At 38.3% G+C, this 15,210-nt stretch overlaps 1 protein-coding gene across 5 annotated transcripts in view; it reads left to right on the top strand.

Annotated features, from left to right (window-relative positions):
* The window catches only part of LYRM4 (LYR motif containing 4), a 148,396-nt gene that overhangs the window by 39,171 nt on the left and 94,015 nt on the right, over positions 1-15,210 (top strand). The window contains exon 3 of one of the 5 annotated variants that reach the window (XM_066376971.1): positions 5,343-6,046. The exons of the other annotated variants lie outside the window; for them this stretch is intronic. Coding sequence (XP_066233068.1) covers positions 5,343-5,354 — 12 coding nt within the window. The 3' untranslated portion in view covers positions 5,355-6,046. Of the gene's footprint in view, positions 1-5,342; positions 6,047-15,210 lie in introns of those variants that run through there. 5 annotated transcript variants of the gene reach the window in all.

Below are 15,210 nucleotides of genomic sequence, written 5' to 3'. Positions count from 1 at the left end.
AGAGACATTCTTCCACCTTTCTGTAAACCTCCACTTGTTTCCGTATAAAATGGTTCTGTAAAGACAGATTTACCCTGGCAGCTTGTATGACTTCTCTCTCCTGAAAGCAAGTTCTGGACTAACCTCCACTAAGCTGAGCTTTACTGTCTGCTTCCCAAGTAGGATGAGAAAAATTGGAGAGGCCTTTTGTGTATGTGTCCAATGGTGCCAGAAATGATACCCAGCAGTGGGGCTGTGCAGGGCTGGGCAAACAGCTCTTCCACAGTCTGGGCAGCAGAGCAGCCCCTGAGGACTTGCTACTGCAAGTTATAAACAGGCTCCTGGGGTATTTCATATTAAAAAGAGAAACAAGAAAGTCAACCAGTCTTTGCTTTTGTCTTTGCTCTTTATTTTTAATCTTGCCATTCTAAAGATATTTTTTCTGATTCCTATTTATAAGACGTTAATTAGAACAGTGGTCCCCAACCTTTTTTGGGCCACGGACCGGTTTAATGTCAGAAAATATTTTCACGGACCGGCCTTTAGGGTGGGATGGATAAATGTATCACGTGACAGAGAAAAGCATCAAGAGTGAGTCTTAGATGGATGTAACAGAGGGAATCTGATCATTTTTTAAAAATAAAACATCGTTCAGACTTAAATGTAAATAAAACGGAAATAATGTAAGTTATTTATTCTTTCTCTGCGGACCGGTACCAAATGGCCCACAGACCGGTACCGGTCCACAGCCTGGGGGTTGGGGACCACTGAATTAGAATAACTTTCAGTTAATCACCCTTACTTATTATAGCTCTGCAGTTTGTCAACCCCTTTGTTTTTTTATCGACATTTACTTTATTGACTTTATTGGGGTGACTTAATAAAATCCTGTAGGTTTCAGGGGTATAATTCTATAATACATCATCTGTATATTGTATTCTGTGTTCACCACCCCAAATCAAGTGTCCTGCCATCACCATTTATCCCCGCTCTAATCTCCTTTCCCTCCCCACCCCTTTCCCACTTTGTTACACCCTTTGCATGGTAAGCAGCCATATCATGCCTTGTTTTGTACCGGTGTTTCCCGAGCATGCCAGCCTGATGTCCAGGGGTCTTCTGAGGCCCACAGTGTCAGCATCCCTCCATGTGTCATTCACAGAGCTTTGTGTTCATCAAAGAGAACACATCTTCCAAGCCTCTTGAAATAGAGCTGTAATCTTTGTTACACACCTAGTGTAACGGTCACATGTCCATGAGAGAAGAAATAGAAGAGACCACTGGAAATGGCAAGCTCTAGAGCAGGGGTCTCAAACTCGCGGCCCGCCGAACAATTTTGTGCGGCCCGCAGACTAATCCACGAAGTTCAAAATATTTTGGATAAAATTAAGTAAGCCTAGGGGCCTACTTGTATTTTTCATTTCTCTAGCATCCTAGCTAGATATTAGCTTAGTTAACAGCAGTTGTGATGCGAACTACAGTTTCTGGTCGTTTTGTGACACTGAGTAAACTGCATGTACGATTGTGCTTGTTGTACTGATTTTTTTTTGTTTTCAACTGCAGTGAGAAAAGTGTTGCGTAACAGTTGCCTTTTGTAGACCTAGTGTGGCCCGCGGAATGGCTGTGATCTTGCTCTGCGGCCCACATGCTGAGTTGAGTTTGAGACCCCTGCTCTAGAGAGCTCTGGCAATGGGGTTGTTACTAGACCTATATTTCTGTACTGTGATGAGAGTTCCTTAAGTGTGTGATCTGATATTTAAGAGAGTAACTAAAGGAATATTCAGTTGATTCCAAAATGTAGAGCAATTTTTCTTGAAATCTGGTGAAAATTACGATACCTTTGCAAAGTTTGGGTTTATTCACAGCTATGTGATGCTGTCAGTTTCCGTTAGTGTGCCTTCCGTGAAAGTAACACCCTTTTGTTCTTCCAGGTTCTCATAATAGAGCAAACCCAGGTAACAGGAGGTGTGTGTGTGTGTGTCTCTAAAGTTGTATTTGATCCCCTTTCCTAGGTAGTTAGCCAGGTAAAAACCTTGATCTCTAGGAAAGGAACAGCTGTTCCACATTTGAGAAGTTCCCAACCACTGACTGATGTATGCTGGTGAATTTAGTTTGGTTACCCTACCAGTGATGGGCTATATACATGTATCAAGGTAAGGACTGGATCCAGCAAAACAAGGTTTATCTGTAACTTAAGTGTTTGGATAGAGAAATATAAAGTGTATTGTAAAATGTAATTATACAGTGAATGGATAAACAATGTTTTCTAATTCTGGATAATGACAAAGTTTTATAGTCATACCAGTGTTGCCAGAAGCTTTTCAATGATGACTATTTTAAACTACATTGGCTGTTCTTAAGCTAGTGTTATTTTGTTTTTGTTTTGATATGTTTTGATTTTAGTAAAGCAATTCCAATAATATATGTATCAGCCCAGAATTATGAACCTGCAGTTGTAAGCAATTAGAGCAGATATTATGTATGGCCATTAAAGATAATAAGCAAGGGGTTGACATCACAGGTGGCACGCATTTCTGTTAACCTAAGTGTGTGTGTATGTGAGGTGAAGCATTTTCAGTAATTTCTCGGATTATACTTATTGCCTTTCTTGTAAATCACTGAAAGCAGAGTAATGTGCCTAATTTATTTGAATTTTGGATGGTGGTAGATGAGACTCTGAAACCATATTTTTTACTTTTATTTGCTATTTTACTATTTAGTCTTTAAATGACCATTGAATAGAAATGTCCACCAGTAACTTTTTTGATGTGCCTGTTGAGAAATGAGAAGCTGGTGAACAATGACTATCTTTTCCTATATCAATCACTGCAGTATCCGCTCTGGTAGCCTAAATACTGGATAAAGCTTGAGTTAGAACTGATATATTGCTCACAGTTCTCATATTTTACAAAAGGTAGAAGCATTTTAAGTCCTTTCGTGGAAAAGTAATAGTATACTCTGTATCTTTCCTCATATACATTTTAGCTTAAGTATCATTTTGATCATTTGGGGAATCTCTAAAGCAGGGGTTGGGAAACTTTTTGGCTGAGAGAGCCATGAACGCCACATATTTTAAAATATAATTCCGTGAGAGCCATACAATGACCCGTGTATGTTACGCATTATCCAATAAAAATTTGGTGTTGTCCCGGAGGACAGCTGTGATTGGCTCCAGCTACCTGCAACCATGAACATGAATGGTAGGAAATGAATGGATTGTAATACATGGGAATGTTTTATATTTTCAACGTTATTATTATTTTTATTAAAGATTTGTCTGCAAGCCAGATGCAGCCATCAAAAGAGCCACATCTGGCTCACAAGCCATAGGTTCCCGACCCCTTGTTCTAAAGTATACTTGGCAGTTGTTTTGATGGAGCATAGGAGTGTCAGTCCTTACATTAGAGGCATTTAAAATAGATGAAGAGGATTATGCACCATTCACACTAGCCAAGAGGTAAAAGCAACCCAAATTTCCACTGATGGATGTGAGACATGCATACAATGGAATATTATTCAGCCTTATAAAGGAAGGAAATTCTGTCACATGCTACATGAACCTTGATGATATTGTGCTAAGTGAGATAAGCTACTTATATGAGGTCCCTAGAACAGTCAAATTCACAAAGACATACAGTAGTGTGATTGTTGTCAGGGGCTGGAGGAAGTGGGGAAAGCAGAGTTGTTTAATGGGTAGAGTTTCAGTTTTGAAGGTTGAAAAAGTTCAGATTTGTTTTAAAACAATGTGAATGAACTTAGTACTGAACTGCAGATTTAAAAATGATTAAGATGGTGTGTTTTTTTATCACAGTAAATAAAAACTCCCCTCCCAGAATTATATAGCTAGTCATCAGTTTGTTTTTTTTCTTAACTGTGAAAAATGAAATGAAATGCTTCAGACACTGGTATTTGAAGGTGGGAGGCTTAAGTCATTTGAAGCTTGAACAAGTGGATCTATCTCTGTGAGTTTTCAGTTTCTTATCAGTAAAATGTAAGGATTATACTATGATTTCTAAGGCTACTCCCAGTCCTAAATTTCTGTGATTCAACATTACACATAAATATCTGCCTCATTTCTTTATTTGCAGAAATTTACTGATTAATTTTAGAGTGAATTAGTTCAGGTTTAGCTTTCTTTGACCATTTTTCACCAAGTTCTTAGCTCTAGTTTAGGCTATAAATGAGCAAAACTATAGCCAGTTATATACAGGATGGGGCAAAAGTAGGCTTTCAGTTTGTATACAGGAAACACAGAGTTCATTCTTTTACTATTATCAATTATTGTATTATTTTCCATATGAACAACTGTAAACCTACTTTTGCCCAACTCTATATTTTGAACATCATGAATTCCAAAACCATCTCTTGACCCTAACCTTTCTGCTACAAGGAAAGTAAAAAAATTGATTTTATTCATGTTGCTAGCACCTCTGCGGTTCACTTTCTTCCTTTCTGGTAGGTTATACAACACTAATACTGGCACCTATCTCTAAGCAAAACATTTTCTTTCAAAGAAAATGAAATAGCATTTAAAAAGCAATAATGTGCCAAGAAAGATTAAAATGCTTTCCTCAAGCCCCACCTTAATGTTAATGCTAGCTGCTTCTTAATTTGACTTCTTCCTCTTCTCTGACTGGCTTCTTCGCTACATTAAACACAATCTGCTCAATAAATCAAATGCACTGTATATATTGCAATTCTGTGCCCACAGTCGTACCCTAAATATTTATTGAACACCCACTTCATCCCATATAATTATGAATTGACCTTTTAAGGTTTTTGGAGGCAAAGTTGGGGTGGAATTTTGAGGTCCATCAAATTCTTGTAGAGTTCTTCTTCACTCTCGTTGGAGACAAACTCCTTGTCTCCATCCTAGAGCTCATCTATTATTCACTCATTTAGTAAAACAAATATATAGAGTTTAAAAGTATAACCCAGTAGTACTTTCGCCTATACCTATATAAATCAACTACAGTTAGATCAAAGCATCAATCAATATATTTAAAAACTAGTAAGGCAGTCAGACACAAAGGAAATTTATGTATTCTACAATATCTTAGACTTTAATAAAAATCCTTAGGAAAATCAACATTTTGAATTTATATACAGTGACCAGATTGCCCCCTAAGTGAACCGTATATCCTTTGATATATGAATTCCTACAATAGGAATGAAAAATTTCTCAGCCCCCTGTCAAAGTATATATAACAAAGCAGGGCAGTGAGAGGCGTTATTTAGTTTTATAGCTTGGCCTCTGTGTGACATTCATTTTGTCAGTCTGTTCAATATATGGTTTCTTACCAGCTATAGAAAGACTTCCTCATACAAGAATTCAAACGAATGTCCTTCCTCTCTGTTTTTTCTAGAAATTTCAGTAAAAATCTTCAAGTTGAGGCAATAATATTTCCAAAATTGGCATTCTTATAGAAGAAACACCTCTCTGTTGAAGATTTCCCATTAAATGTACTTGATTCCTCCAAGGTTGAAATGCACAAGATAAGAATTCATTTCCTTTCTATAAGAAGCCTTTCTCATCTCTGCAGTCTTCCTATCTGAGAAGAGGTCTGCATATTTTCATGTTTAGAAGTGCTCATAAAGAAGGCACTAGTAATGCTATTCATAGAAAGCTTTTACATGAGTTTTATTTGGGAATTTTTATTATCTTCCCATTTATTCTGTAGCTGTTCACTCTTGAATTCCTTGAACTATTTTGTTGCTGAAACATCTAAAATGGAAGAAGACAATGATACCTTCACCTCTGGAGCAGAAGAAAGTGATCTCATAGGCAAGAGGTGGAAGTTTTCATCTCAGCTCTGATAGTTATTTACTGCATGATCTTGGGCAAGTTGCTTATTTGCCTTACTTACCACATCTGTAAAGAGATGATTTTATTGATGAAGGTGGCAGTGGTGGTGGTGGTGACAAAGTGTGCTTGTGTTCAGTGTGGGCTAATTATGCCCTCTCTATGCTCCAACACTATGAAATAAACACTTTGAATGTGTTTTTTTTAGTTTCTCCTAACAGCAGCCTTGTATGAAACATGCTACAAAATTTAGATGACAAAATTTAGACTTGGCATGTTTGCATAGTTTTCCCAAAGCCACACGATTAGAAGACTGGTGGGTCCACATCTGTTCTTACATTTTAATCAGTTCTTAGAAGAGGGACCACATTGTGGGTGGCCTTAACTTGACACAAGGTAAACAAGACTTTGGAGATGGGAGAAGGCAAGATTTCTATTTCTTTTTTCTAATTGTTCATTTAGAACTCTTATTAGAAGCTAACAGCTTATCTTCTATAGTATTATGAATAATTTATCCCAGGGTCTGGTCTCTTTTCATTTCTCAAAAAAACACTTTCACTCTCTTTGCCTTCAAAAGAAAAAATAATACAAAAAGCACAGTCTGAAAATGTTAAAGTTCAGCCACCTTATTAAAGAAGAATTTGCTAAGAATTTCCCCATAGATCTGAAGGCTGCAGCTCCAATTGTGCTTTTCTGACAAGCCATCACTGAAGTGCCCTTCAAATAGGAACCTTTAGATGCCTTAGTGCTTGGTTCATCCTTTCAAGCAATCAGAGTTAATTCAAGTCATGTTAATGCTGAAGATCTTCACCCAAGATGACAAAGGAACAATGTCACATCTTCTGAGAAGGGCAATAGAAGGAGCTCACCCTGTTCATTTGTGTTTTCCGTACCACATCCTCTGAGATGCAGGTAGATATTAATCCCCTCCTCCATGTCTAATGTGTGTATGAGAACATGGACTCATTTCCTGAGCATCTGATGTCTGCAGTTGGGTTTTTTTTTAATTTGATGGTTTTTATCTGTGAATATATATATATATATATATATATATATATATATATATATATATGAAGGATAGTTTTATTGTTCAATTCAAAAGATTTCTCCTAATGGGATGATTCTCAAAGTGTGCACCAGGGTGCACTGGTGCACCCTAGAAGATCTCCAGGTGTCCCCTATGGTATTACAGAGAAATATGTGCCTATTGGGGACCAAAAACCCAACAGGGTTTTTGGAGTTTAGATATTTGGGGGACAGAGGTGTGGGGAATTGGCTGTATGCTGACAGTCTTCCCAACCCCCCACCTCACTTGCCTGATTAGGTTGCAAAAGGCTGTCAAGCTGTGGTGCTGGATTGTTTACACTGCCCCCCATGTTCCCCGGAAAGACTGGAGGCAAGTTTCTTCTATCCTTTGTTTGGTGTCAAGTTAAGATGATATGTATGGTGGGGTTTTCTGCACTTGGTAAAAATTCTTGGCTTGCCTTGGAAACATGATTAGAGACCATTGATTTGCTAATGGCCTCACTTTGCCCTATAAATAAAGCAAGATGCGGTTTTTGGGCACACTTTGTTCTTGCCAGCAGCAATTACAGGGCCCTCCTGACCCCATATTTTCTTAATTCTATGTATTTTCTTAATTTCACACCGTTCCCACTCAAGACCTGAATGACTAGCTGCGCTGGTTCACAGCATGTGCCCAGATATAAAAATAAATATAGTTACTCTTATACCATTTCATCTCGGAAATACCACTCTTTTTGTTAACACATCATTATTTATTATTAACACATCATTATATTATTTTTAGATAAATACACCCAAATAAAATGGATAGATTTCTCAAAAAGAAGCATGATATTGAAGAATTCGATTCTGAAAGGGAGCAAAAGTTAACTGTAAATAAAATAGGACTTGAAGGCTGACGGGCAGAATTTAATTTATAGCATTTTCTATCACTTAACACTGAACAATCCAATTGGATTAGAAACCCATTCAAGGAAGCTTCAAATGATTTTGGTTTAACATTAACAGAAGAAGAACTGGCAGCTATATCCACTGATTGTGGGTTGATGGTTAAACATAAGGAATTGTCTCTTGAAGCCTTTTGGGTTTCTATAAAAGAAGAATATGTGGCAATATCTAAAAAAGCTTTGAACATTTTACTACAATTTTTAACATCCTATTTATGTGAGTTAGGATTTTCTATCCTCAACATAATTAAGAGTAAAAAGAGAGGAATTCTTCAATGTATTGATGAGGAAATGAGAGTTTGCCTTTCAAATATATGCCCAAACATGCAAGAAATCGCTAGGATACATCAGGCTCATGTTTCTCATAAACACAAGAATGAAAAAACTTAACACTTCATGCCGGGACCTGCCAAATTTACTAAATCTTACTAAGAATGTATATATATATATATATATATATATATATATATATATATATAAAGATAACTTTTTGTCGTTTTTTTATTTTTTAACCCTTCTTTTTTACAAATTCTAAAAAGCATAACTCAAAAAATGTAACATAAAAATGTTTTTTAATGTCAGAATAAATTTAATTTTGTCGTATTTATTTTGTTTAATTACCATAAAAGCACGCTTGGACTTTATATTTTTTTCTTTAATATTTGGCTTAATTACAGTTTGTCCGTAAAGTCATGGTGCACTTTTGTCCAGTCATAGGAAAGCAACGAAAGACGATAGAAATGTGAAGTATGCACCAAATAAAAGGAAAACCCTCCCAATTTCTGTAGGATGATGTGGCAGCATGTGCGCATGCGCAGATGATGACATAACACTGTGTATACAGCGGAGCAGCCCACGGCCATGCCAGTCGAGATGTGGACGGTACAGAGGAAAGTTCAGTGTGTTCTGTGGCTCACTAAATTCAAATCCGTGACCAAAGTGCAATGTGAATATTGGCACATTTATAATGAAACGCCACCACATAGGTATAACATTACTCGGTGGGATAAGCAGTTGAAAGAAACCAGCAGTTTGGTGGAGAAACCCCGTTCTGGTAGGCCATCAGTCAGTGATGAGTCTGTAGAGGTTATACGGGATAGCTACCTAAGGAGCCCTAAAAAATCTGTGCATGAGCCCACATTGAACTGCACTGAATAGGTATGAAACTGGGAGAGTTTTCCTTTTAATGGTGCAGATTTCACATTTCTGTCGTCTTTTGTTGCTTTTCTGTGACCGGTTAAAAGTGCACCATGACTTTATGGACACACTGTATTATAGCATATTTCTCAGAAATTTGTATATAGTGCGCCTACAATTATTTGTAGGATTTTAAATGCGCCCCGACTTCAAAAAGTTTGAGAATCACTGTCCTAATGACACATGTATCGGCCTAAAAAACTGTTATTTTCTTCAGAGATAATACACTTACATTTAAATTCTAACACAAGGATAGTAACTCTCTCTTCTTCTTCTTCTTTTTTTTTTTTTTTTTTTTTTTTTTTTTTTTTGCATTTTTCTGAAGCTGGAAACGGGGAGAGATAGTCAGACAGACTCCCGCATGCGCCCGACCGGGATCCACCCGGCACGCCCACCAGGGGGCGATGCTCTACCCCTCCGGGGCGTCGCTCTGTTGCGACCAGAGCCACTCTAGCGCCTGGGGCAGAGGCCAATGAGCCATCCCCAGCACCCGGGCCATCTTTGCTCCAATGGAGCCTTGGCTGCGGGAGGGGAAGAGAGAGAGAGGAAGGAGGGGGTGGGGGGTGGAGAAGTAAATGGGCGCTTCTCCTATATGCCCTAGCCGGGAATCGAACCCGGGTCCCCAGCACGCCAGGCCGAAGCTCTACCGCTGAGCCAACCGGCCAGGGCGTAACTCTCTCTTCTTGATCATGATATTTAATCTCTCTTAAAACAGTATCATCATTCAATTTTCCTACTAAAGACAAAGGAATACCATTCTTACATTAATGGTAGTTTTGTACTTGCTATGTTTCTGAAATAACAAAGCCAAGTGGTATGTGTCAGAAATTTTACTTCTTCCTCTATCTAGTAATTAAGGTTGTCATTTTATGGATTGGTAATCAAGAAAAAAACCTAAAAATTCTCTAAGATATGATACTATAATAATCTTAGTTTTCTTAAACTTTGGTAGTGTACAATTAAATCAGTATTTTAAATGTTTTCCTTCTCTTCATTTTCACTTCATACAGCACTTCTCTTTTTCCCACTCATCTCACCTCCTTTATGTAGTGAAAATAGCACCAACCCCAGGGTCACATGGATTCCTCTTCAGAGTCTGTCACAAATTAGAGTGCATCACAAGAAAGTCCATGACCCTTTAAACCTCATCTATAAAAAGTAAGAAATTGGGTGCATTGGTTCCAAGATCTCTAAAAGTACAAGAATTTTAGGAATTTAAGGAATCCACTATATTTATCAAACCTGAGTTTAACTGCCTTGTTAAGATTAAACTGGGTGTATCTTTCATCAGGTTACTCCTGAATTTCACTAATAACTGAGTACATTCCAGACTTGCCTGCGAAGTGGTAAATTTGCCATCAGAGACCAGTGAGGACTCAATCACTGAGTGCTGGCTGGCCCAGGAGCCAGCAGAGGCAGGCACTGGGACGGCAGCTGGCAGGCCGTCCTCATATGCCAGGTTCCTCCAGCAGACAAGGAAGAGGCTGTGCTGTGTCTCGCGCTAAGATCCCTCTAATGCCTGACATTTTCTGATTCTGAAAATAATTGAAAATGACCATTAGGTCCTAAAAACATATCTGTGAAGGTTAGCTTTTGACCAAGGGTGAGTTATGTCACTGATCTTCCCTGTTTACTAAACTAACTTTCAAAAGAAAATGTGATACCATGTTTTGTTGAGCGTGGGGGAGTAACCAAGTTACATAATGCTGAGTTATGTAATGTTTGCTCTTCATAGCCTCAGCAGGGGAACCAACTGGAGAAGAGCTTTTGGCAGATACTTCATAAAGCTTTTAACACCCAGCAATGGCAGAAATGTTACATGGGTCATGGTGAGGAACAGAAAGAAACTGCCCTTTTATACAGGTGACAGGCAGTGGATACCTTATTTACAAAAGAGGTTTTGTTCACAAGGACTCAGTAAACCTGAGACAGAGTGGGATGGGGAAGGGGAGAGAGTAGAAAGAGAAAAAAATCAGATTCTTCTCTTGCTTTGAATTGGGTTCTGTCTTAACAGTGCCAAACTTAGTATTTTGCTTTTCTCTGTAATTTTCAGCTATTATTTAGTTAGCAGCTATTTTCAGCTATCTTTATAGCTGTATTTTTATAACATTAAAGTACTTTTCTTACTGGCAGTACTTCTTTAAACTGAGCTCATTTTCTCCTACAAGACAGTGACCACTCTTTTGTTCTCTTCTAGCAGTTTAGGGAACCATTAGGAACAAGCTTGCTCCTGCCTGTGTCTGTCCCATGCGGAGCCTATCCTATCAACTGTCCCGCCTTTGTGGCATTGCGTTGCTTCATGACTGCCTGTGACTCCAGTGCCCTCTGTCTCCCTCAGCAAGAGTTATGAGGACTTCTCTTCTCAACACTGGAACCCTAGACTGGGGGTCCTAGTATGGGGCAGGGACCCCTTGCTCCTCTAGAGGGACCTTCGCAGCCAGGGTATCCCTCCTGATTTTTAGCTGCCATGTGTTACCAGTCCATTCTATAATACATCTCCACCCATCCTACCAGTGTCGATGTGGCTCCTTTATATCCTTAGTTGTAGGACTTCATTCAGCTAGATTATAGAAGGTTCTGAATGGTGGTTGCTCTAGTTTAGTTGGTTTCTTGTTTTTTAATTTAGTTGTATTTTTGATGTGGTTGTGTGAAGATGCAAATACTGCATTTTCAAGCCATATTCTAAGATACTACCCTAAAACCTACAATTTTCTTTAGATTCTGACTTGCTGTATTCTCCTGACTTATATAATCAGGTCCAACCCACTCAGACACTTGGGTCACCCTTTAGGCAAGTCAGTGTGTCATGTTCCTTGACTCCTCTTGAATACTTTGCTTGTTTATCTATCATGAGTCACTAGTAAGCATTCTGTTTTTTCTGTAGGAATTTGTTTGCAATTCTGTTAGATATTCCTGTTGACCAGATGCTCATTTGTTTAAATAATCTTACTTTAATGTGAAAGTACCCTTTGTTTCCTGACAGCCTAATTTCCCTCGGTGTTTATAAAGGTTAGATGTGTATTGATGAGCACTACTCCCTAACTGCCTGAGTCAAAGCACTGTGGGAGGTTCATCATTCTTGTGCTTTTTAAATTGACATCAGTAATGTGCTTGCATTTATCAATATTTCCTAATTGCTAAGTTATAACACAGGGACTTGTATAATAAATCATGCCCACAGGTATCTTCAGACATTAGGACATAAGGTTTCTATCAATATTTTGATGTATTATAAATTGTTATTTTGAGGATTTTTCTCCTATGAGAAAGGGGGAAATGTGCAACAAGAGACAAAGAATTGAGTCAGTGTCACCATATAAAATTGAGTTAAAGAGAGAAATCATTTTGGTAGACATAGAAGAAAGCTATTTCCCAAGCCATTAAGAACACATTGCCATAAAGTTCAGCATCACCATCCAAATGAATATTAATGTGTCTCTCAAGAGTGATGTGTTGGCTGAGGCCCTTCTTGAGAAAAAAATGTGGATGCAAGGACAGTAAGAACTCCTATGAAGAAGGAACTGTTAACTCATTTTTCAGAAGAGGAAACTGAGGTTTGGTGAGCTGAGCTGCTTGCCCAGAGTCAAACAGTGCCTTTATAAGGCTGGGACTCAAACCCAGGGCTTTTGGAGTCCATAGCTAGACTCTTTACCTTTCAGGGACAAACTTGACCAAACCCAAACAAGAGGGAGACCCAGGTGTCTGGGGGCTGAATTCACATCATCTGTTAAGCAACTGAAGGCTTTAAAATGGCTTCTTTAAAGAAGAGATGAATGTGAAAAGCCCAGGAAGTTTGTGCCTGAAAGACCATCACATGCAGGAGGGTTAGGTGTTGTCTTCTGTGTGTCCAGACTGCAGCAGTGGGACCAGTCCTGTGGCCTGATGAGAGACAGTATTGCAGAGTAGGTAAGAGTGCGCCCTGAAGCCCTACTGTTTCAGGCAAATTTCATCCCAGCCACTCACCATTCTGCAGACTCAGATACTAGCTTTAATTCTTGTAAGGACATGCAGACCTCGGACATAACCCTGGTCAGTGTCAGACCACTGCAATAGAGCAAGTCACATGGATGTTTTAATTCCATAGTACATATACATTTATGTTTGCACCATACTATAACCTATAAAGTGTGCAATAGCAGTATGCGTAAAAAATTTACACACCTTAATTTAAAAATGCTTTATGTATAAAAAATGCTAATTATCATCTGAGCTTTCAGCATGTGGTAATCTTTCTGGTGGTGGGTCTCCATTGGCATTGATGAGAACGCAATAGCTTCAGGGCACAGTGCAGTGGAGGCGAGGTCTGCCTGCAGTTGTGAGAGCATGAGAAGCTTTCTCCAATATTGGTTGATAAGAAATAATTATGATAGCATCGCAGATTTTCATTTCTCAGTAGTGTTGGGATATTTTATATTCATAATCAGTTCCTGCAGCTTCTCCTGTAATCCTCAGTACACAGTGCCTGCTTCACAACTCACGTGTTTGTTGTGCTCCATAACTAAAATGATAGTAAGTGTAGGGTTATGGAAATATTTAGAATGTCACTTGGGGTTTGAATTTTTCCTAACCAGAGTTACATCAATTCAGTTGTTCTATTTTAAATTAGGGAAACTGACTTGAAAGTTTTACACTGACCAAGCCATAGCACTGATGTATCATTCTCATTTTAGATCCTAGACTTTGACTCTTGGGACTCTAACCCAAAAACATCCCCACAGTAGGAATTGCAACCCAGACATTTTTTAATCTTTATTTTTGCTAAGATGAAACAAGGCCGCTGAGAATTCAGAGGCCTTTACTGAGAAAACAATTGGGCTTGTGAGCTCACTTAAGTCCACAGCTGACCTTCCACCTTGCCTTTAAAACATTGGGATTTTAATTTACACTGTCTGATTTGTTTTCTCCAAGTACTCATTTTTGGACAGCTGAGACATGGCACAGAGATTTTTTTTTTTAAGGTTTTATTTATTCATTTTAGAGAGGGGAGAAAGAGAGAAGGGGGGAGGAGCAGGAAGCATCAACTCCCATATGTACCTTGACCAGACAAGCCCAGGGTTTTGAACCAGCAACCTCAGTGTTCCAGGTCGACACTTGGTCCACTGCGCCACCACAGGTCAGGCGGCACAGAGATTTCTAACTGTGTTATATCCCAGGAACATCTGACCCAAGATGCTTCCAAAGATGTCAGAAGAGGATGACTGATTTAAAATGATGTTTTCTAGAATTAGATGTTTTTAGTCACATGAGAGATGGCCCAGTTATCATACTGTGCATGTCTGTATTTGCATGTGTATATTGGGGGGTGATTTTAATTAAATAAATAACATTCTATTAAACTTTCAGTGTCAGAGCCTATTAGAGCTATCACATTCAGAATTTACTCTCCCTTAATATAGTTCAGAAATTGAGCTACTACAGAATAACAAATCAATTTTCTCCTAAGTAACTTTCCTAAGCAGAGTTACATTGTGCTAAAAAACATTGATATATAAGGAGAGCATTTAGAAGTCATAATTATTAAAAAATGTTGAGCATTCTCAGTTTGAGCCAAACTGTTAAAAAAAAAAAAAAAAAAGAACTAGGAAATCAATTACTTTGAATCTATTAAAGAATTTACTGTGACTCCAGTAATATCTGCTCTGGGTGCTCAGTGTAATACTTTATAATTCCAAAATGAACGCAAAACTAATTCCAGGAAACCCCTATGAAGACATTGAAGTGAGGAGGAGTGTGATCCCTCTGTGTGAAATGTGAGAGGTAGATTAAAAAGCGGAAGACTGAACTCATTTCTGCTTCTGCCATTAAATCTCTGAAGGACCTTAGAAAAATTATGTAAATGCTCTGTTTCTACCTACTAGATGAAGATGCAATAATAGTCTTCTTTTCTAGCCCAGATATAACATTCTTTGGGTCACATAGACTTTTCTTACTTAAAGAATTATTAAGCACAGTAGTACTCTAATGAAAATGTCTAGATTTCGAAGCAACAGTGATTAGATTCCTAGGTTAAATAAAATGTGTATTGATTTCGGAGACAGGTAGTTTAGCCACCTTTATGGGTTCTTTTTTGTACGTTTTGAACTATTTATTATCACTAACTATGGTAGACAAATTTTAAATCTTCTTAAGGAAAGTTTGTGATCTTCAACAGAATTGAGTTATAAATGGCTCTATGCTTAAAGTACCATGGGAAGTAATGGAGAACTTCGTGGTCCCTAATGCCTGGGATTTTACAGTTGACATGAATTCATGTCAGAATAT

The sequence above is a fragment of the Saccopteryx leptura genome, chromosome 3 (genome assembly GCF_036850995.1).
Source record: "Saccopteryx leptura isolate mSacLep1 chromosome 3, mSacLep1_pri_phased_curated, whole genome shotgun sequence".
NCBI classification, from domain to species: Eukaryota; Metazoa; Chordata; class Mammalia; order Chiroptera; family Emballonuridae; genus Saccopteryx; species Saccopteryx leptura.
The sequence above is the reverse complement of the archived record's forward strand: the minus strand, read 5'-3'. Positions and strand labels throughout refer to the sequence as shown.